This window comes from Narcine bancroftii, chromosome 3, assembly GCF_036971445.1.
Source record: "Narcine bancroftii isolate sNarBan1 chromosome 3, sNarBan1.hap1, whole genome shotgun sequence".
Lineage (NCBI taxonomy): Eukaryota > Metazoa > Chordata > Chondrichthyes > Torpediniformes > Narcinidae > Narcine > Narcine bancroftii.
The window spans coordinates 186,792,108-186,816,811 of NC_091471.1; the positions used below are offsets into that span (position 1 = coordinate 186,792,108).

At 43.0% G+C, this 24,704-nt stretch overlaps 1 protein-coding gene across 1 annotated transcript in view; it reads right to left on the minus strand.

Moving 5' to 3' along the window:
• Positions 1–24,704, minus strand: part of LOC138757941 (diacylglycerol kinase theta) — a 161,129-nt gene that overhangs the window by 62,311 nt on the left and 74,114 nt on the right. The window contains exons 9-13 of the mRNA XM_069926125.1: positions 23,682–23,899; positions 21,124–21,214; positions 15,317–15,371; positions 5,410–5,471; positions 962–1,112 (exon numbers count right to left, since the gene is read on the minus strand). Of these exons, the coding sequence (XP_069782226.1) occupies positions 962–1,112; positions 5,410–5,471; positions 15,317–15,371; positions 21,124–21,214; positions 23,682–23,899 (577 nt within the window). The remainder of the gene's footprint in view (positions 1–961; positions 1,113–5,409; positions 5,472–15,316; positions 15,372–21,123; positions 21,215–23,681; positions 23,900–24,704) is intronic.

The following is a 24,704-nucleotide window of genomic DNA, read 5'->3' on the forward strand; positions in this document are numbered from 1 at the left end:
CTTTGTACACATCAGCAGGGCTGAGCTGGATATAGTGGAGAGCTTCAATTTATTAGGAGGACATGACACCAACAACCTCTCCTGGTCAAACCACGTTGATGATACAATCAAGTCAGTCCACCAGAGACTACTTTCTAAGAAGCCTGAGAAAATCTGCTCTGTCCCAGAGATCTCTTACCAATCTTTAGAAATATACAATAGAAAGTATCCTGACTGGATGCATTGGGAACTACTCTAAGTCTTCAACAAGCTGCAAAATTTGGAACATTACCAGCCTGTACAGCCCCTTCAGCCCAACATGTGCTGACAGAGAGTGGTAAATGCAGCATAGGGGTGATCATTAAACCAACCTTTCCCCAATCAACTACATCTGTCTACTTCCTCTAAAACTACCTCGTGATCTAGATTCCATAGTAGACAATTCCAGAGATCACCACCCTTGGCAGCTATGTATACTGTAAATCTCTTTTTATTTTAACTATGAAAATCTAAAGCAGTTAGCTAAAATTGAAAAGGAATAACCTGAACAATTTCAAAGTTTAGCTTTGGGAAGTTCTGTTCGTCCTGTCCTATACGTAATCATACCAAATGTCTCATCTCTCAACTACTTCAATCTGATCCAATCTCCCTGACAAAGAATGTCAGCCTCAACTCAGTACTGTGGTTTGTAGGTAATCAATGATCTCCTCTCAACTCTCTACCCCAAATCTCATTGCAAACTAAATTTTTCTCATACTTTTTACAAAAGATTAACTTTAAACAAGGTTATCGCTCATTGCCAGATAGCTGTCCATCATTTTGTGGACCTGTACATCATCAGGAACTGCATCTTCAAAACTAATTTGATGCAAAAAAACCAATTCTCATCTTTCTCTTTCAACACCAAACAACTCCACCATACACACAAGAGTCAAAGAAATCATCCTTTGTCTTTTAACACACGTGGCTCTCTTTTACTTACTTTTGATCTCTAAGTAACTGCTTAGCAGTGAGAAGTACTTGTCCTGAGACAAGTGAAGTGGAAGGGCCATGAGCAGCAGATTTACTCGCACCACTGTGTCCTGCTTCTTTGTGATATAAAATCGTGTCTGATTCATTTGACGAACAGAGATCTACAGAACACAATGACATCAAGACAACATCGTCACTGGTGATGTGCAATAAAGAAACAGTATCAAGACAGAAGACCAGGTATTATGAAGATCCCAGTTGGTTGGAATTGCTCACAATGAAAAAGCGCAAACCTTTGGCAAAAATAGAATTTTTGAGAAAAAAAGCAGATGAATTGTGTAGAGAGGCGACAAATTGAATTTGAATCAGATTAAACATTTAATTGGTCATAAATATGATAACTAATGCTGACTGCACATGAAAATCTACTTTAAAAAAAACACACATTTTAAAATGGACCAAAAAGTAGACATGCATTGATTAACTAATGTAGTAAAGTAAGTGGAAAAAAACAAATATTTAATAGGGATATCAATTCAACCATCAAGGGACATAGAGAAACAAGCTTTTTAAATAGCTGAGACTTAGTATCTGCAACTCCGATTACACAGCTTTAGCATAGCTCACCACAAGTGGTGAGGAATATGAGAACATAAAAACTGAAGAAACCCAAACAGAAGTTGGCCATTCGGCCCCTAGGCCTGCTCCACCATCCATGGCCGATCATTTCCATCAGCAATAGTTTCTTGAACAAACCTTACATCCCTCAATTCCCTTAATATCCATAAAACACAGCATCTCCTTGAATATACTCAGTGACTGAACCTCCACTTTCTCATTCAGAGTTCCAAAGATTCACAACCTCTGGGTGAGGGGACTTTTCATCACCTTATCCTGCATGAATATCCCATTTTTGTATTGAGACTATGCCTCTCGTCACCCCAGTCTTGGAGTACTCTTACTATATCAAAACCATCAATCCTTATAATCCATTAATGGAAGTTAAAGGGAATGGTGCAGACTACCAGTCAGCAGGACATGTGGGCTGAAAGGCCTATTGCTGTGCTATATGACGATGAATCTAAACCTCATAGGACCATCTACTCCCTCACTGCTTCTGTTTAAAGTATATCCTCCCTTCAGTAGGGATACCAAGCCTTTAAATAATATTCCAAATGCAATCACATGAGGGCCCCAATTAATTGCAGAAAACTATTGTTTTACTTGTAATGGTTGACATCTGCCTTCTTAATTGTTTGCATTAAATTTCAAAACCTTCTATACAACTGCACAAAAGTCTCTCTGAACACACCTTCCAATCTCTCATCCTTTATAAAACAACAATTTCTGCTTTTTCCACCAAAGATGATTCCCTATTTTTGGACATTTGTTAGGCTCTCGTGGATTCAGCTTCCTATATCCCCATGAAGAGCTTCATTCTCCAGATAAACCATACTGGCGTTCAGCTTTGCATCATCAATAAGCTTGGTCCCCTGAAGCAAGTGCAAGTATCAAAAGTATTGTGAAAAATTGATGCCCTGGCAGACCCCCAATCGTCACTGCCACTAAGACAGAAAATAATCAGTTTACACAAAATCTGTTTTCTGATCATGGACAAACTAGTATACTATTCAGAATCTTACTTCAGTCCACACTAGTATACTATTCAGAATCTCATGCAGATGAATTTTGCAGGAAATTTTTGTTTATTAAGACATTTCTGTAGAAATGTCCCTTTGTATCTGATTCCACTACCTCCTCTAAAAGCACGTTCCAAATATCAAGTAGTTAATAAGCCTTCCACCTCTAACCTTAAACCTTTGCCCTACATTTCTGATATCCTGACTATGCAAAAATATTTTAACCATCTACACTCCTCATAATCTTTTATTGCTCCATCAGGTCACCATTCAGCATCCTTCACTTCTGAGAAAACAACTCAACATATCTAGTCTCTCTTCTCAATGACTGTCCTCCAATCCAAGCCATATGCTGGTGAATCTCCTCTGCATTCTCCCCAGTGCAACCACTTCCTCCCAACACCATGGTGACCAGAAGGGTAAACAGTACTCTAAGTATAGTCTAATAGCATTTTGTAAAGTTGTAAACTTCAGACTATCCTGCATGAGAACTCCCAGGTCCATTTGAATCTGGATAGTTTCGATTTTCTTCCCATATAGAAAATAGTCAGCTCATTTATTTTTTCAACCAAGATGCATGACCTTAACCTTTCTGACACTGAATATCATCTGTCCATTCTCCTAACCTAAGTCCTTCTGCATCATCTCTGTTTCCTCAACACGCCCAACTCTTTCACCTACCTTCATATCGCCTGCTTGTCACTTCTTCAAAGAATTCCAATAGGTTTGTCAAGCAAGATTTTCCCTGAAGGAAACCAGGCAGGCTTTGGCCGATCTTGTCATGTACCTCCAAGCACCCTGTATCCTCATCCTTGACAATTGACTCCATCCTCTTCCCAACCACTGACATCAGGCTAACCAGCAATTTTCCAGTCCTCTGGGACCATACCAGAATCTATTTATTCCTGAAAGATTATTATCCATTCCTCCACAATCTCTACCACTATTTCTTTCAGAACCCAAGGGTGCAATCCATCAAGAGATTTATCCACTCTAAGACCACTTGAGTTTCTAAGCACCTTCTCCCTTGAAATAGTAAGTGCACACACTTCCCTTCCTTGATATCCTTCAACATCTGGCACTCTGTTAATGTCCACAGTGAAGACTGATGAAAAATACTTATTTAGTTCCTCTGCCATTTCATCTCCCATTATTATTTATCCAGCGTCATTTTCTCGTGGACTTATATCTACTCTCACCTCTCTTTTACTCTTTATATAATTGAAGAAGCTTTTTATGTCCTCTTTGATATTTGCTAGCCTACATTCATGTGTCACCCTCAGTTTTTTGTTACCTTCTGCGAGTTTTTCGAAACATCCCAATCTTCCCATTAATTTTTGCTTACTTGTTTGCCCTCTCTTTTGCTTTTATTTTGGGTTTGACTTCCCTTGTCAACCACATTTATGACATCTTTCCATTCAAATATTTCCTCTTTTTTGCTATGTATTCATCCTACACCTTCCTCATTTCTTGTAGAAACTCCAATTATTGCTGCTCAGCTGTCTTCAGTAACTCCTTCCAATCTACTTTGACTAGTTCCTCTCTCAGGCCACTGTAATTCTCTTCACCCCATTGATATGCCAACACTTTTGATTTTAATTTCTCCTTGTTAAATCTCAAATTGAACACAATCATATTGTAATGCTGTAGGAACTCAGTGTTGATAGGAGACATATTACCAACGTTTCGGCCTGAACTCTTTATTTCTTGCAACATCTCTTAATCCTGAGATTACAATTTTGGAGGTCCTGTTCTTCAGCCTCTTTCCTAACTACCTAAATTTACTTTGTTGGACCTCTTCCCCACTCCTGCCTATGTCATTGGTGCCAATATGTACCACATCCTTTGGCTGCTCATCCTCCATTAAAGAAAATTCTGCATCTTCTCAGAGGCATCCTGTACTTGAACACACAGAAGGCAACACATTATCCTGGAGCCTCTTTTGTGGCTGCAGAATCTCCTATCTGTTCCCCTATCGAGTCCCCTGAAACTATTGTTCTATCTGACCAAACTTCCCTTCTGAGGCTCAGCTGACCATGGTGCTATAACTCTGGCTGCTGCTTTGTCCAGACAGGTCATGCCCCTCAGCAGTATGCAAAGGGATATATTTGTGATGAGGGGAATGGCCACAGGGGCTCCCTGCACTGACTGCCAGTTCCTTTTCCCTTTCATGATTGTCACCAAGCTACCTTCCTCTTGCTACTGGTGTGATTACATCCCCTTAACTCTTCCCCTGCCTCCCAAATGATCCAGACTTCATCTAACTCCAGCTCCAATTTTCTAATATAGTTTGAAAGAAGTTGCAGTTGGATGTACTTCTCAAGGGTATAGTCATCAGGGAAGGAACATTTGTGCTGTCCAAGATTTCCCACATCTGTGGTACTGTGTTTATTTCTACTACGATGAACAATTTTTGAACCACAGCAATATCTCACCAGAACTTTCAGTTTCTAGGCATTGGAAAGACAAGCTAAGATCACAAGGGTGGATACTGATCTGAAGCAAAACAGTTTAAAAAAAAAATTGAATATACAGCACAGTAACAGGCCATTTTGGCACCATGAGTCTATGCCCCCAGTTTACACCCCATTAACATACACCCCCAGAAAGTTTTGAACAGGAGGGGGGGGGGGGAGGAAACCAGAGCCCCCAGAGAAAACCCAAGCAGATCTGGGGAGGACATACAAACTCCTTACAGACAGTGCCGGATTTGAACCCCAGTACAGGTTCAGCGATCCCAGTTTGCAGTCACGATCGCTGAACCGAGGAAGAATATATGTATTCACATGTAGAAGCACAGGATTAATAAAAATGGTACCTTTCTAATGTCTTGAAGTCTGTGAAGCAACAGCTCAAACGGAGTCAGCACCATTCTCTGCACTAAAAAGAAACACAGCAAATAAAGAAAGATTGTGCAGAAAGCTGCTTCTTAATCATGCCTATTACCAATACTATAACAATTGCTTTCCGATATTTATTTTGGTTACTTAAATGGAATCAAATTCACAAATTGGTCACTTTGTAGATTGTTCAGTTAGACTTAGGAATAGGTAATTGGCTACTTAAGATGCTTCATCATTCAGTAGGACCTCATCTGATCTCAATGAACCTACTTCAATTTGTACATAGTATCCATTCACCCATGTGCTTATTAAGAATCCATTTCCATTTGCTTTAAAATATTTAATAATTCTACTTCAAAGACTTGTAACCCTCTGAAAAGATTTGCTTTGCACAACATCCAACCACCAAGATACCTCATGATGTAAAGCATTTTGACAATGCTTGCACATCTAACCTTCAGCAGGCACAAGCCCCCATTGAGAAGAAGCAGCCTAGGAGATGACCCTACATAGAAGGTGACTACGGCTGTGGACCAGCAAAGAGATCAGTGGCTGAAGGACCCCCACAGGATGCAGTTGTTGGCACTGTGGTCGAAGGTGGCTGGAGATTAGCTTATAGGAACCAGGAATGGAGAAGGTGCTGAAGTCAAGAAAAGCTCCTGAAGGGTCTCAAGCACTGAAAGCTTCCTGAACGCATCAGAGGTTTAGATGGAGCTTAATTTGCCACTGAGGCTGCAGGAGCACTGGAGGCGAATCCTCGGACACTCAATGCCTCTGAAGAGATTCTCTTTGCTTCTCCTCCTATTGTTAGTGCGCCAGGCAAGACTAATGGCGACTTTTTGTTTGCCTTTATGGCAGGTAAAAGTTGGCATACATCGTCTATATTTTATTTTTGCATTATTACATGACAAGAAAGGAACCTTAAACCTGGCAAGTCCAAGCTTTCTTCAAAAGACAATCTGCTACTCCATCAATCTATCAGAACTGGTCTGAGCTCCATCCGAACTACTAATAACCTTCCTTATGTAAGGAGATCAATACTGTATTGAGCACACCAGGTATGGTTTCAATGGTTTCACCAGTGCTCAACACAATGAAACATAGCCGTCTATTTTTAATCAATAAATAATCTGTTAAATTTCTTCATGAAATATAATGTACAAAAATAAGAAATGATCTTTGGCAGAAAAAACTGGAAATATATGTTATTTTATAAAATATCATCCTCTGACACTCCAGGGGAAAAGATGTTAAGCCTCTCCATATAATTTAAGCCCACAAGTCCTGATAATTCTTCTGGACATTTTCCAGTTTAATTACATCTTTCCAATAGCACAATGATCTGATCTGCACATACAGAATATAGAAATCTACAGCACAGTACAGGCCCTTAAGCCCACACTGTTGTGCTGACCTAATAACCTACTCTATAAACAATCTAGAACTTCCCTACTGCAAAATCCTCCATTTTTTTTTCCATTCCATGTACCTAATAGACTCTTAAAAGATCCTTGTCAGCAGCGCATTCCATGTACCCACCAATCTCTGTATAAAAAACTTACCTCTTTCATCCCCCCCGTACTTACTCCCAAGCACCTTAAAACTATGGTGGCCATAGTTTTCTGCCCTCAGAAAAAGCCTCTTGCCATCTACACGATTATTGCCTTTCATCATCTTGTACACCTCTATCAGGATACCCCTCATCCTCCATTTATCCAAGTTCACCCAACCTTTCCTCATATGGCGTGCTCTCCAATTCTTGTAAATCTCCTCTGCACCCTCATCTTTCCTGTAATGAGGTGAGCAGAACTGAACAATATTCCAAGTAGGGTCTAACCAAGGTCCTGTGTAGCTGCAACATTACCTCATGGTTCTTGAACTCAAACCCACGGTTAATGAAGGCCAGCACATTATGGACCTTCTAAACAACACTATCAACCTGTGCAGTAGCTTTGAGTGAAAATGAAACATTTGTAGTGACACAGAACTTTGTCGGGACAAACTGGCCTAGCTTATTATGCGCGGTCTGTGGGGCAGTCGCGACAAAGATGGCCACACGTGTCAGTCTCTTCCGCTCCAGAACGAAAGTTGGCATGCACGCTTGCGTCAGCGTGATGCAAGCTACGGGACGTATGTGTGGTGCGACTGCTGACCTAAAATAACAAGCATGCAAAGTTTGCATAAACACTCTTCTGTGACATTCAAGCTAGCCACCTGTGTCTCCAGTCTGTTCAACTGCTCTCTCACAGCACACTACAGTGGTGATCCCGACGAGTCTCCATGACCTGAAGACTCAACCAAATGGATCCCGCAGCAGTAGGCACCATAGCGTTGAAGCAGCTGACCTTAAGACCAACTGGCCCCGTACTTTGTTCGGCAATAAATTCTGCCCAGTTCCAGATAAAGCAAATCACTTCTGATTCAACGAGATACTTTTATGTCGTTAATTCACTTGCCAGGCGACCGCTGCTCACGTAGACGACCTAATTCAAGCTCCGCCAGAGGAGGGTAAATATGTAGTGTTAAAGAACCTCCTTATCAGCACATATGGCCTATCCTGATATGAAAGGGCGTCCAGACTCCTACATTTAGACGATCTTGGGGACAGAATGTTGTCCGCGTTAATGGATGAAATACTCATGCTGGCAGAGGGCCACAAGCCCTGCCTAATGTTCAAGCAAGACATTTTAGAGCAAATACGTTAGGCTATTGCTCGCCGACGTGGATTTCAGAGACCCGCACAAGGTTGCAGCAAAACCCGATGTCCTCTACTGCACCAAACGTGAAAACCCCGAAGTGGTTCATCGAGTGATCAGACCACATCACGAGCCTGTCCATAAGTCCAGCCCCACCACAGAGCACCGCACCCAGATGACGTGCAGAAGATGGCCATTATCACCCTGTTCAGTCTTTTCGAATTCCTCAGGATGCCATTCAGCCTGAAGAACACCGCGCAGTCATTCCAGTGGCTGATGGATGAAGTGGGCGTGACCTGCCATTCCTTTTTATTTACCTAGATGACATCTTCATCGCCAGCAGCTCACTAGGGGAACACGTGGTCCACCTCCGATGGCTTTTCATGCTCCTGGCCCAGTTTGGCCTCACAATCAACCCTGCAAAGTGTGAGTTCGGCAATGAGCAGATTGACTTGGGACACCACATCACCAAAGACAGAGTGGTACCTCTTCCAGACAAGGTGATGCTATCTGCCAGTTCCCGAGGCCAGACACGCTTAAAGGCTTGCAGGAGTTCGTGAGGTTTATCCCCAGTGCCGCCTCCACCAAGGGTCTCCACTGGACCCTTTGTCACTTTCGCTGTTACCATGCTAGTGCACCCATGGATAGATGCACCCATGGCACTCACAGTCGATGCATCCAGAAACGCAATGGGTGCGGTCCTCAAACAATTGGTGGATGACACATGGAAGATGCTCGCATTCTTCAGCTAACACCTTCACCCACTGGAACGCAAGTACAGCGTCTTTGACAGGGAGCTGCTTGCCCTATACTTTGCTATTCGCCATTTTTGCTACTTCCTGGAGGGCCTGGCTTTCACCATCTACACAGAGTACAAACCGTTAACCTTCACCTTCCACAAGGTGTCGGATCCGTAGTCCACTCGGCAACAAAGACACCCGTAATATATCTCCGAGTTTGCTACCGCCATTCAGTATTTCTCTGGAAAATGCAACATCGTCACAGACACCCTTTCAAGACTGGCCTTGTGCTCACTGTTGCAGGGTGTCAATTTCTATGAACTAGCCAGGAACCAACAGTCAGATCCCGAGACGAACTGTTTCCACACGGCCCTCACAGGCCTCCAGCTACAGTACCTGCCTTCAGATGACAGCAACAACACCATCCTCTACGACGTCTCCACAGGAAGCCCCCAGCCAGTGGTACCATGGAAGTGGCAGAGAGCAGTTTTCGACCACATACACTGTTTGTCGCACCCCTCCACCTGCTCTATGGTCCAGATGATTTTCATCCATTTCATCTTCACAAAAGGGTCATGGAATGGGCACGGGTTTGCTCGGACTGCCAAACGTCGAAGGTGCAGACCCACACATAGGCACTCGTCCAGAAGTTCGAGCCTGCCTCACGCCGTTTCCAGCATAACCACGTGGACATTGTTTGCCCACTGGCCATCTCACGGGGCTACCACTACATGCTCATGATGATAGACCAATACACCCGTTGGCCAGAGGCGATCCAACTTCCTGACATGGCAGCTGACACTTGCACAAGGGTTTTCCTGTCCACTGGGTCTTCTAGTTCGGCATCCCCTCTCACATCACCATCGACTGGGGTGCACAGTTCACATCCACCTTGTGGGCCGAACTGTCCAAACTCCTGGGAACAGAGCTCCATCATAAGACTGCCTACCACCCGCAAATGACCTGGTGGAACACTTCCATCAAGACCTAAAATCAGCCTTCATGGCGTGCCTCAAAGGCCCGAACTGGTTGGACGAGCTACCTTGGGTGCTCCTGGGAATCAAAATGGCTCCCAAAGTCGACTTGCATGCTTCCACTGCTGAGTTGCTTTATAGCCATGCCCTCACCGTCGCAGGGCAATTCCTTCTGACCCCCACTGGACCAACCCAAGACAAAGAAGCCACACTCATCTGCATGCATGGGAAACTGGTTCCCTGGCCCCTCCGCCATCCTCACGGCATGGCCACCTCCCCCACTCATGTTCCCCATGATGTCTTGTGCTTGTGTTTTCGTACACAAGGTGGGGTGGGGGGGGGTGGGGCGACACAGAGCACCTTTTCAACATCCCTACAGAACGAGTTCCACTTTCGCCTTAGAGATCGGAAACAGAGAGGAGCTTTTCACACTGGACCTCCTGAAGCCGGCTCCAGCCGATCCAAGTACAGCAGCTAGCGTGCAGAGGTAGGCCTCCAAAGCGCCAAGACGCCACCAGTGCCAGTTCTGGGGTGGGGTGGGGTGGGGGGGGTTTATGTAGCAACACGCAACTTTGTCGGGATGAACCAGCCTCACTTGATACTCACGGTCAGCGGGGCAGTCAGAACAAAGATGGCAGTGCATGTCTGTCTTTTCCGTTCCAGAACAGAAGCTGGCGTGCGCGCTTGCATCAGCATTACAAGCAGCTAGACTTTTGTGGTTTACTCCATTCAGTAGCTTTGAATGTTCGTGGACACAGATTCCAAAATATCTCAGTTTGCTCACATTGCTCAGAGTGCTCTGCGCTCAAATTTGACCTGTTGAAATGAACCACTTCACACTTTTCTGGGTTAAATTCCATCTGCCACCTCTCAACCCAGCTCTACATCATATCAAATGCCCATTTGTAATCTGTGGCATCTCTCCAGACAATCCACAACACCAGCCACTTTGTGTCACTCACTCTTCCACTTCCTCACCATCCAAGTCATTTATAAAAATCACAAAGATGAGGGGTCCTACAAACAGATCTCCACTGAATACCACTGGTCACCGACCGCCATGCAGAATACAAACCATCTACAATAACCCTCTCTACAACATTCTATTCCCTTGCTGACACATGTCTGCAATGTCAGCCTGCGACCACCCACAAATTGGAGGAAAAAAAACGTAATCATCCGACGGCACCCTCTAACCAGACGGCATTAATATTGACTTCTCTGGCTTTTGTTTAAATCTCCTCCCCCATCACATTCCCCTAGCTCTGTCTCTCCCTTTTGTTTCTTTTCACACAAACGTGATAAATTCTTACCTTATCATATCCAATTAACTCCTTTTGTAGGACAGAATCCTTACCCCAGCCAACATTGTCTGAATTCTGAGATTTCCTGCTTCTAGCTTATTCACCTTATTCATTGAAGAAGGGCTTAAGTTCGAAACATTGGCAATATCACTTGTCTCCTATGGATGCTGAAAAGACCGGCTGAATCCTCGAACATTTTGGTGTGTTTTAACTACAATCACTTTTGTGTTTTACCCCCTACAACAACCCTCTGACTTGTCTGGGCAGGCCAATTCTGTATCCACAAAGCAGGACCTCCTTGGATCCATGCCTCCATACTTTTTGAATGTGCTTTGTTTGGGGAACTTCATGAAATGCCCTATTGAAATCCATATACACTATATCCACCACATCACCTTCTATGTTGCTTGTTACATCCCACATTGGAGATTGGTTAAAAGTTTAAGGCCCATGAAATTCAGGGCAAGTTGGTAAAATGGATCCAAAACTGACATGGCAATAAGGAACAGAGGGCATGATGGTGTTTAATGCCAAACTGTAGTTGATAAAGAGCATCCTGATGTTCAATTTGTGATTGGATGTCAGTGCTAGTGGTGTCCTACAGGGATTGGTGCTGGAACCCTCAATGTTTGTAACATACGCAAATGACTTGGATCAGGATCTGGGAAGCATGATCAGTAAATTTGGGATGACACAGAGGCTGGTGGAGTTGCCTACAGTGTGGAAGATAAATTGTCTTCTCCAATAGAGTGATTTTGATTTGATGACAAAATGGATTGAGATATGGCACACTGAGTTTAATCCACAAGGCTGGGACAACCACCATGAATGGGAGTATTGAGGAACAGAGGGACCTTGAAGTAAGAGCCCTTGAAGGCTGCGATACAAAAAGATAGCATAGTTAGGAAGGCTTTTGTAAGTTGGGGCAATAAAGACTCCAACTTTATAAAAACCTTGATCAAACCTCAGCTGGAGTATGACATGTAGTTCTGGTGACCATGCTATAGGAAAGATGTGATGGCACTGGAGAAGTGATTCACAATCATGATGACATGAAGCAGTTCAGTTAGGAACAGTGACTGGAGAATCTGGGCCCATTCAGCGCTTGAACTGCCAAAATGTTTGGCCTGGAAGTCAGCCTGAAGAAAACTGAGGTCCTCCATCAGCCAGCTCCCCACCATGACTACCAGCCCCCCCACATCTCCATCGGGCACACAAAACTCAAAACGGTCAACCAGTTTACCTATCTCGGCTGCACCATTTCATCAGATGCAAGGATCGACAATGAGATAGACAACAGACTCGCCAAGGCAAATAGCGCCTTTGGAAGACTACACAAAAGAGTCTGGAAAAACAACCAACTGAAAAACCTCACAAAGATAAGCGTATACAGAGCCGTTGTCATACCCACACTCCTGTTCGGCTCCGAATCATGGGTCCTCTACCGGCACCACCTACGGCTCCTAGAACGCTTCCACCAGCGTTGTCTCCGCTCCATCCTCAACATCCATTGGAGCGCTCACACCCCTAACGTCGAGGTACTCGAGATGGCAGAGGTCGACAGCATCGAGTCCACGCTGCTGAAGATCCAGCTGCGCTGGATGGGTCACGTCTCCAGAATGGAGGACCATCGCCTTCCCAAGATCGTATTATATGGCGAGCTCTCCACTGGCCACCGTGACAGAGGTGCACCAAAGAAAAGGTACAAGGACTGCCTAAAGAAATCTCTTGGTGCCTGCCACATTGACCACCGCCAGTGGGCTGATAACGCCTCAAACCGTGCATCTTGGCGCCTCACAGTTTGGCGGGCAGCAGCCTCCTTTGAAGAAGACCGCAGAGCCCACCTCACTGACAAAAGGCAAAGGAGGAAAAACCCAACACCCAACCCCAACCAACCAATTTTCCCTTGCAACCGCTGCAATCGTGTCTGCCTGTCCCGCATCGGACTGGTCAGCCACAAACGAGCCTGCAGCTGACGTGGACTTTTTACCCCCTCCATAAATCTTCGTCCGCGAAGCCAAGCCAAAGATATAAAAGTATGAATGGCATAAATATATTAGACTGCAGGAAACTTTAAAATTAAGGAGTGACTTTTCACAGGGGAAGATAATGGACTCTGATCTTCCAAAAGGATCAGAGACAAGATCATAACTATTCATAATTAACATCAGCAATTTAGACACTGAAATTAAAAAAAAAATATAGCAATTTTGAAATATGTAAGTTGGGACACATACTGAAGGACTGAGGGAAAAGTAGCACAAAGAGTCTAGTATAGAAATTTTGGATGTGACAGACTGTAATACAAAAAGAAACGGGGAAGGCACTTGTCAATGATCAGTGGAAATATAACACCAGTACTTCTCAGCAGATCCAGAATGGATCTTACAATGAGACCCATATGGGCTGAAATTTGAATAAGAGACCAGTTATCATTCTACAGGAGAAATAGTGGGAATCAGAGGAACTGATATTGCAGAAAGGCTTTTGGGCAATTGTGTTATAGCAATTGGGGGGGTTAACCACCCAAATATTGAATGAGATTGCCTCAATGCCAGAGGTCAGAGAAGCTGGTTTGTTTCCAGGGAGTGAAGGAGGCTGAGAGGTGACCATGATAGGTGTGTAAGATTAGAAACATAGAAACATAGAAGATAGGAGCAGGAGTAGGTCATTCGACCCTTTGAGCCAGCTCCGCCATTCAACGAGATCATGGCGGATCTTAAAGTTCAGTACCCCGTCCCCGCCTTCTCTCCGTAACCTTTAATACCCTTATACTGAAGAAATAGATCTAATTCCCTCTTAAATAGATTTAATGAACCTGCCTCCACTGCTCTCTGTGGCAATGAATTCCACAGATTCACCACCCTCTGGGTATAGAAATTCGTCCTTATCTTGGTCCTAAATGGTTTGCCTATTATCCTCAAACCATGGCCCCGGGTTCGGGATTTTCCCATCATTGGAAACATCCCATCTGCATCCATTCTGCCAGAATTTTATATGTCTCGATGAGATCCCCTCTCAATCTTCTAAACTCCAGCGAGTACAATCCCAATTTGCGCAATCTTTCCTCATAAGTCATTCCTGCCATTCCAGGTATCAGCCTGGTGAATCGCCTCTGCACTCCCTCCATTGCAAGAACATCCTTCCTTAGATAAGGTGACCAAAACTGCACACAATACTCCAGGTGGGGTCTCACCAAGGCTCTGTACAGCTGCAGTAAGGTATCCTTGTTCCTATACTCAAACCCTCTTGATATGAAGGCCAACATACCATTTGCCTTTTTAACCGCCTGCTGTACCTGCATGCTCGCCTTCAGAGACTGGTGTACAAGTACCCCTAGGTCTCTCTGCACTTCCCCATCTCTTAATCTATTGCCATTCAAATAGTAATCTGCCCTCCGGTTTGTATTACCAAAGTGGATTACCTCACATTTATCCACATTGTAGTGCATTTGCCATGTATCTGCCCAGTCCCTCAATTTATCCAAATCACACTGGAGCTTCCTGACCCCCTCTTCCGTGCACACAACCCCTCCTAGCTTAATGTCATATGCAAATTAGGAGATATTACATCCAATCCCCTCATCCAGATCATTAATGTAAATTGTGAACAGCTGGAGTCCCAGTACAGATCCCTGATTATGAGAGGCAGAGGTAGGATTGACTGTTAGAATGTTTTTTGCGTGATCAGTGCATCAGAAACAAGTTGGCATTGGTTTATAGTGAGGTAAAAGAGCTTTTCAGGAGATATGTGGGGAACGTTTTGTTGCATGGATAGTTGTTAATACCTGGAACTCACTACCAGAGGAAGTGGTCTGATATTTCAGGACATTTGAGTCAGACACTTCAATAGGCACTACAGAGAAAAGTACAGAACCAGTCTGGGCAAATGCAATTAGCACAGCTGGGCTAAAAGACTGAAATAGACATGGTGGGCTGTACCCATCAATGGAAGGCGATTGAATCGAACATAACTGCTGGCATGGGCTGTTTGGGCCAAATGCACTGTCTATTCTCTTTATATTCTATGTAAATATATACACACAGAGACAAAAGAAAATCAACACACAGCTGAAAAAAAAAATCAGAGGGAAAAAAACCTAAGAAACGCAGCCCCTCCTTCATCAGCTTGTTCCATTTTTTAAAATCCAACTTAGTTCAATCCTTACCCTGTTTACAACCCATGAAGACCTCAACCACTTGAAAATCTTCAATATTTTCATCCTGCACAAAAGAATGGATGAAAAAGTCACATCACAGCCTAAAATGTAAATCTGCTTCTGAACTAAAGTGTATCATCAATTCCCTCCCACCTCCCACCCACCCCCCCACCCACCCTTCAACAGCATCAAAAGAGGTGCATTTGTTCCTGAGGAGCTGTAGCTTCAGGAGAATCCTGAAATGTCTGTTTACTTGCTCTATCTTTCCGGATGGGCACCCAAATACCTGCAGCCTGAGCATTAAGGTATCACCTTGGATTGGCATTCAAGAACTCAGCTGAGGAGCTGAATGATTACACTAGGGTCAATATTAAAGTCTGTAATGACCCCTGATGAACCTTGATGGTCAGTATCCAAGGATGACATGAAGGGTGCCTTTACTGACTACAATTTGGCATTTAACACCAGCATCCCTTTAAAATTGATCGGCAAACTCCAAGCCCTAGGCCTCAATACACCACTGTGCAACTGGTTCCTGGAATTCCTCACCTCCAGACCTCATTCAGTGTGGATTGGCAAGAACATCTCCTTCACAATCTTCATCAGCATTCAAGCACCACAGGTTTGTGTTCTTAACCCAATGCTATACTCACATGACAACATTATTCTTACAAGACCAAAGGACCCCAGAACCCAGCAGCAATAGACATTCACCAAGACAAGTGGCTTTCAAAACAAAAGTTATTTTTAATCAACTTCAAACATGAAAATAGAATCAAACATTAACTTAACTCTATACTTAACTAACCGAAATTAACCCCCTTCTAATTCTAAGCGCATATGTATGTAATGTGTATGTAAATTCAAGAAAATATGTTTGGTTCACAGTTCAATCTCACTTCTCCTTCTTCCAAGTTCTCTGGTTGCAGGCAATCACCATACTGTGCACAGCATTTAACATGTATACAGTTCACCCAGACTTGGTGCTTGAAAAGTAAATGTTTACCGCTCAGGAAGGTTCTTGTAGGGTTTGCAGAGAGAGATATTTGTTGCTCCAGGATTTCCATAACTGAGGTACCACCACTAGTCACCTCAGGGTCTCGCTGATGAAAATTGCCCCATCAGGGTCTTCTAGATGGTAACCTCTTTCTTCAAGCTACCACAGAGTTCCATTCCTTCCTCTATTTCAAGAGAAACATCACACAGATAGCACTTCCAACGATCTACTGCTCTGGAACTTGCTTTCATCAGTTTCAAACAGTTTTCCCTGGATTGCATTTTTCAGTTACTTGTCAGTGTCCCACACACTGACTGACTGAGCTGTTAACTCAACTCTTTCTCTCTTCCAACTGAAACTCCAAAGAGAGCATGTGACTCATGTCTTGCAAAACCACCGCCTTCTCCAGCAAACAGGAGTTCTTTCTTCTGCTCCCATCTGTTGTTATCTTAAGTAGACAATCCAGAATTGACCTTTCTATGATCATTTTGCAGAAAGGGTACTGATAGACAGCATGACTCCAGCAAGACAATGGTCAAGCATTTTATGATGTCAGTTCAATTAACACCTACTTGTGCTTCCATTCTCCAGAGATCTTGCAATATGAATTCTTCAGTCTTTCAAATAAGATGTTTTAAAATGTGTGTATGTATGTGACCTACTCTAAATCTTATAAAATCTCCCCAAATATTAATATTGTTACATTATACACATATTTGCTGATGACACCACAGTAGATAGGGAAACCCAGAGGTGTATGGTCCAGTGATCACTGGGGGGGGTTAAAGGTGGAGTGTGACAGATTATAGATATGTTTCTGGGAGATAAATTGGGGCAGGTTTTTTAGTGTAGATCATGTACAAACACTTTACAACAGATCTTATTTAAAATACTGGAGCTCAGTTCATGCCAGTCAGGCCAGCTCCAAGAGCTTTGCGGGGGCTTTGGAGAGTGCCCAGGAGACTTCACTAATGGATTGTTGTTTACAAAAGAGCAAACAGATATAAGAACTTGTCGGAGCCACAGGCTGTCTGGAGTGGAACTTGCTGTTCTAAGAGGGTCATGTGGTTTTGCAAGCAGAGAGAGAAAAACAGACTTTTTCTCAGAAAGAGAGAGAATTCAGTTCTGCAGTGTTACAGTCAGCAGCAGCAGCAGCGGGGACTGGAAAAGGACAAGCTGGAAAGCTTGTGGAAAAACCCCATTTGGAAGATGGGTTGTGACTGCTTAGTTCAGCCTAGTCAAAGCCCCTGTGGTCATGCAAGAGGAGAGGACTGGCTGCCTAATGTTTCACTTGAAATAAGAGAAATAAAAATGAACTCTGTGGTGACCTGAAAGAAAGAGGTTATTATTTTCAAAACCCTGAGGGGGAAAGTTTCTTCGGCAAGACACTGAAGTGGCTAGTTACAAGGAATCAGTTGTGGGTGTCCAGCAATCAACAACTCTCTCTCTGAAAACTGACAAGAACCTTCCTGAGCGGTAACCATTTACCTTTCAAGCACCAAAGCCTGGTGAACTTTATAAAAATGTTAAATTCTGACCACAGTATAAGAATTGCCTGCAACCAGTAAACTTGGAGGAATGAGATTGGACTGTGAATCGAAGAACTTTTCTGAACTTACATATACATTACATATACATGCGCTTAGAATTAGAAGGAGGTAAGTTAGGTTAGTTAAGTTAATAGTAATAAGTTAAAGTTTGATCCTGTTTTCATGTTTAAAGATAATTAAAAGCAACTTTTGTTTAAGTAACCATTTGTCTTGGTGAATATCTATTGCTGCTGGGTTTCGGGGTCCTCTGGGCTCATAACAGGAGAAGGCGTGCAAATTTAAATTCCTGGGAGTTACTATCTCAGAAGACCATTCCTGAACCCAACATACTAATGTCACCATGAAGGAAACACATCAAGAGTTTGTGGAGGTTTGGTATAGCATTGTAAACCTTTTTGGCAAACTTTACAGATGGGTGGCACGGTTGGCATAGCAGTTAGCACAACACCTTTACAGCGTCAGTGATTGAGACCAGGGTTCGAATCTTGCGCTGTCTATAAGGAATTGGTACATTTCCCCATGTCTCCGGTGTTTTCCATGGGGCTCCAGTTTCTTTCCTCTGTTCAAAACGTACCGGGGAGGGGTGCAGGTATAGGTTAATTGGGTGTAAATTGAGTGGCACAGACTCATGGGCCAAAATGGGCCATCACTGTGCTGCATGTCTAAATCTAAATTTATAAAAAATAAAAAGATGTGTAGTAGAAAGTATGCTGACCTTGCATCACAGCCTCTGGTATGGGGGCACCAATACCTCTGAATGGAAAGCATTGCAAAAGGTAGTGGACACAGCCCAGTATTTCACAAGCCATGCTCTCCCACTATTGCGAACACTGCTGTTGAAGAGCAGTAGTAATCAACAAGGACCCAAACCACCCAGGACATACTCTGTTCCCACTGCTACCTCTGAACAACAGACACATTCAGAACCCCATTTAAGGACTTTTATTTTGCTCATTTATTGCTGAGTATTTATTTTTCTATATTTGCACAGCTTGTTTACATTCCTTTCTTTGATTACATTTCTTATGGTTATATGTTATGAATTTAATTTAGTTTGAACTCACCGTACCTATTATATATGATCTTCTCGATTTCCCGTATGACCGGGAGTTCAAAGTATGGAGCTGCAGCTGGAAGTATTTCTCGCAGCTTTAGACTCCAGAAACACTAAAATTCTCTATCACTGCCTGGTTTGGAAACTGTACCACCTTAGACCATAAGACTGCAAGACCCTGCAGAGGATAGTGGAGTCAATGGAGAAGAATCATTGGGTCTCTCTTCCTACCATGACAGACATCTACAACACATGATGCATGCGGAAGGCAAATAACATTGTGAAGCACTTCTCATACCCCCTTTCTAAACTTTTCTCCCTTCTGCCATCTGGAAGAAGGTACCGTAGCATTCGGGCCCAAGCAACCAGATTGTGCAACAGTTTTTTCCCCAAGCCACTAGGCTCCTCAATTCCTATGTGTACTAGTATATCATAGATTTTTATTGTACAGGTCCACTATCCTTTATCTGGAACCCTTGGGGGACAGTGTGCTCCAAATTTCAGAAAGCCAGATTTAAGCCCACCCGCATTGTGCTGCTGTATCCACCCCCACCCCCTTCCAGTCGCCCTGCCATCTCCCCCCACCCTCAACTGCCCGACTCCTGCTGTCGGTTCCTCGCTGGCCCGACTCGCGCTGCCGGTCTCCCACCCGCCAGTCTCGTACTGCCGGTCTCCCCCACTTGCCCTCCTGACTCATGCTGCTGGTCTCCCACCCGCCCAACTTGCGCTCCCAGTCTCCCCCCCTCGCCCACTCGACTCACACTGCCGGTCTCCCCCCCCGCCCACTCGACTCTCACTGCCGGTCTCTCCCCCTCGCCTGCCCAACTCGCGCTGTCGGTCTCCCCCCCTCGTCTGCCTGACTTGTGCTGCCGCCTCTCTCCCCACTTGCCAGATTTTGGAGCTTTCCGGATTTTAGATGTCCGTATAAAGGATCGTGTACCCTGTATTATGATTTAATATTTAACTTCTATATATGTAAATCTGCTCCATGGTCCTGGAGAAATGCTATCTCATTTTCACTGGGCATTGCGTTAGTAGTAGGGTGTGAACAAAAAATAAAGGTGACTTGACATACCACTTCCTGCAGGAGGAGTTTCCCTCCGCCCTGACTGACATCCCCACTGCATTGTCTGAAAAGACAAAACAATCTTACCTCTCTTTTCAGTAACTCTGCTCAACCCTCTTGGTGAAGCCTCTCACACCAAAGCCTCTGCACAAACTCAGTCACTGCACTTAACAACTCCAGCACTGCCATTTCTCATATTCACCCAAGGGTTGCTGCAACAACTCTATATCCCATTCAGAAGTCATGTGACAATCTAAAGCATGGCACTGGTATATCATTAATGTTGCAGTTGCCACAGTTTATTCCATCAATGCTGCTCAATTCCTTTTCCTGAGACATTTAAAAGCCTGAATTTACCATTTTCTTGATCAAAGCAAATTTTCTGAATCTGACTGCAAAATCTCAAAATTACTCAACTACTTGCATCAAATTAACTTTTATTATTTACAAGGGACAGCACATCAAGTGAGGTTTAATTTTCCTCTCCTAGACTGTGTCCCCTGTTCTGGATTTAATCTAGAATTTTTAAACCCAATTTTCATCACGGCTACCAGTGTCAGTGAGGAACACAGAACAGGATTTTTTGCAATTTATAGATGGGATAAGGGCAGAGAGAGGAGTGAGTACCACAGTGACTTCATAGGGGCACGGTTACTATCTCACTATTCATTGATCTGGGTTTGATCACAATCTCCAGTTCTCTGTGACTGCTGGACTCCCCCCACAATCTCCAGTTTCCTTCCACATCCCAAACATGTGCTGGATGGTTGTTTAAATGATTGCTGAATATGTTGTAGAGTGTGAGCTATAATAGTTAGGAGACTCAGAGAACAGTTCAGCACAGCACAGGCCCTTCAGCCCACAATATTATGCCAACCTATAAAATCTGAGAAGAATTGTTGAGCATGTAGAGAGAATAGGTTTCAAGAAGTATGGGGTGGGGGGGGGGGGGGTCGGGGAGTGAAGTGGATTGTAAGGAAACTCATTGTCAGCAGAGACTGGATGAACCAAGACATGAGAAACATAGCATAAAACAAATTGAAAAAGCACCAAAGTCAAAGAACTACAATTACAACAGTCCTGAAGTATACCTTGGGGGGTCAATTACATTGCCAATATAAAACATAAGCTTTTCTAGTTAAAACTAACCTGTCGCCCTAGTTGTAAAAGCACTTCCTGGATAATTGCTCTTACTGTTGTCTCCGTAGTTATAGGAATGGAGATATAGGCCACTCCAAACCTGAAACACAGTTGAATTAATAGATAACCATTCATAAAATAGAAAGAGCTGCAGTCACATACCTTCACAAAAATTGATTAATAACAAAAACACAATTGAAGCTATAATGACAAAACAAAATTGAAATAACTTTGCTACTTTCTTCCCAATTGCAATCAAGATAAATTTGAAATATGAGTAAAACACCAAAGTCTGCAGACACCATGGTTGAAGTAAAAACACAAAACTGGGGAAACTCAACAGGTCAAACAGTGGACTTTATTTAGCTAAGATAAAGATACATAACCAATGTTTCGGGAGTAGCAAGGAAGGCAACATTACTGTTGGACTGTGCTGCTCCCCCTGCCCCTTCCTTCACCATTTTATTTAGGCACCTGCCGACATTTTGCTCAAATCTTGATGAAGGGCTCAAGCCCAAAATGTTGGTCATGTATCTTTATCTTTCTACGTAAAGTACACTGCTTTACCTCCTGAGTTTCCACAGCTTTTTGTTTTTATTTTGGAATATGAACCAAGCTAATTTCCTGCTAATGATAAATCATATCAATTCTTCAAGGATGTCTTTGTAACAGAACAAGTTTCAGCATGGGAGAAATTTTACCATTGTATCAACTTCAAACCAGAAAACACTACAGCACAGAAACAGGCCCTTCATCAATTCAATGTCCACCTTGCCCCATCAACCTGCACCTGGACCATAGCACTTCTTGAGGAAACCACAAGCAGGATAGACAAAGGATATGCAGTGGATGTTGTATATTTGTACTTTCAAAAGGTCTTCGTCAAGGTGCTGCACATGAGGCTGCTTAAACAAGATGAGAGCCCATGGAATTACAGGGAAGTTACTAGCATGGAGAGAGCATTGGCTGATTGGCAGGAAACAAGAGAGTGGGAATAAAGGGACCCTATTCTGGTTGGCTACCGGTTACCCGTGGTGTTCTGCAGGGGTCAGTGCGCGTTCACTTCTTTTTATGCTGTATGTTAATGATTGGTTTTGCAGAATTCATGGCTTTGTCGCTAAGCTTGCAGATGATACAAAGATAGGTGCAGGGGCAGGTAGTGAGGAGGAAATCGGGAGGCTGCAGAGATAGAAAGATTAGGAAAAAGTGTCAACTGAAATATAATGATGGAAAGTGTACGGTCAAACACTTTGGTAGAGGAATAAAAGGGCAGACTATTATTTTGATGACAAATTTCAAAATTTGAAGGTCAGAGGGATTTGGGAGACCTCGTGCAGGATACCCTAAGGTTGACCTCCAGGTTGAGTCGGTGATGAAGAAAGTAAATGCAATGTTGCCGTTCACAATAAGAGAAATAGGATAGAAGAACGAGGACGTGATGTTGAGGTTTTCTAAGGCATTGGTGAGGCCTCACTTGGAGTACGCGGAACCAATTTGGGCTCCTTATTCAAGAAGGGATGTGCTGGCATTGGAAGAAGTTGAGAGATTCTCAAGAATGAATGGATTAGCATATGAGGAATATTTGACGGCCCTTGGACTGTACTCCTTGGAGTTCAGAAGAAATGAAACATTTCTAATGCTGAAAGGCCTGGACAGAGTAGATGTGGCAAAGCTGTTTTCCATGGTAGGGGTGTCAAGGACAAGAGGGCACACATTTAAAACAGAGATGCAAAGAAATTTTTTTTTTGCCAGAGTGGGGAATCTCTGAAATTTGATACGACGGGCAACTGTGACGGTCAGGTTGTTGGGTGTTTTAATGCTGCGATTGATAGATATCTGAATAGTCAGGGTATCAAAGTTTATGGGAAGAAGGTGGAGAGTGGACTGAGTGGAAGAAGGATCCACTCATGAGGGAATGGAGGAATGGACTTGATGGGCTAAATGGCATACCTTTATTCCAAATCTTATGATTACAGCCCTCCACACTCCTCCCATCATGTACTTATCCAATCTTCTCTTAAATGTCAAAATTAAACTTGCATCCGCCACTTCCACTGGAAGCTCTTTCCACCCTCTCACCACCTTCCGAGTGAAGAAGTTCCCTTTTAACACTTTACTTCCTTTACATTCCCATTGAGGCTTATAAAAAACATTGCCTTTTAGGTGAACCAATGCTTAAAAATGACTTGATCTTCCAAACAAATTTCATATTCTTTGGCCACAAGATCTGCACTTTTCATCATGTCTTCTGAACAAACAAAAGTTGTACTGCCACACAAAAAAAATCTAACCCAACAATGCATCACCAATACAGAAGACCAGTGATTACAGTCATAATTATCCAAGTGAGATTTCAGGGCCAAATGAGGAGCAACAATGTTTTCTGACCCCTTGCCCATCAGAAACTCACTTGTTATTTTAGGCCTCTGCGATGGGCCTTTAGTATGATCTATATAATCTGTCACCATTTTTAATCTGTCATTTTCATTCAACCAGGTACAGTAAAAACAATAAATAGCTTCCAAGGTATTTCATAGTTACATTGACCATTGATTAAAAACACTTACTTTAACCATCCAGGATAAATGTTGACTATTTCAGACACACTTGGCTTTGCACGTAGGACCCATGCTTCAGGAATGGTGTCCCGAAATACTGGCATCTTATTTTCTACCCTGCTCCCATTTCTGTTGGTATCATCACAGAAAAGAGCATCCTGGGTTAAAATTTGAAGTTCATAATCTTGAGGATCATCTGGAATGTAGTACGTTCTGAGTGCAGCTTCCTGTTAAATTCACAGGAACACATTAGCAATACACCAAAAGTAAAGAACACCCTCATTCTTTTTCCTGTTGTCTCAATGATACAAAGCTTCAAAACAAAAGCTGCTTGAAAGCAGGTACAAATCTAAATCTTGCAATAGAATCAACCTATTCCACCAAAATATTACATTGAAATTTAATTTTTCATATTTAACTTTTAAAATAAATTAGAAGAAATATCTGAACGAGCATAAAGTAATGAACACAATGAAATAAGAGGAATGGGACTAGAGTTATAGCTCTTTCAAAGAACTACCTCAAGGATAATGGGTTCCAATGTCAACTGCAAAGATTTCTCCAACTCTTAGTTCAATGGTCATAATACTCTTCATAAAGAGTTTTGATTTAAATTAATTTTATTTCTTCATGGAAAATGAACAAGTTCCAGACCACACAAATGTTATTTGTAGTCATCTAAAACCGAGCACAAGACGTTGATGAGCTATGGCCAAGATCATTGAAAGAGACATGAAATGAGATTGTTGGGCTTTGTTGAAAATCTTTGTATCCACACTAGCAACAGGCAAGGTCCTAGAGGACTGGACAGCAACCAATATTCCACCCTTGAACAAGAAGGGAAAAGGGGATAATCCAATAAATTACAAGCTGCTGAGCCTCATATCAGTGGGAAGGAAACTATTGCAGAAGATACTTGTGCACATTTAGAAAGGCATTGTTAGATTATAGACAGTCAGCATTGCTTTGTAAGGGCAGGCCATTTTTACAAATTTGATGAAGTTTTTGAGGAAGTGACAAAGATTGAAGGTA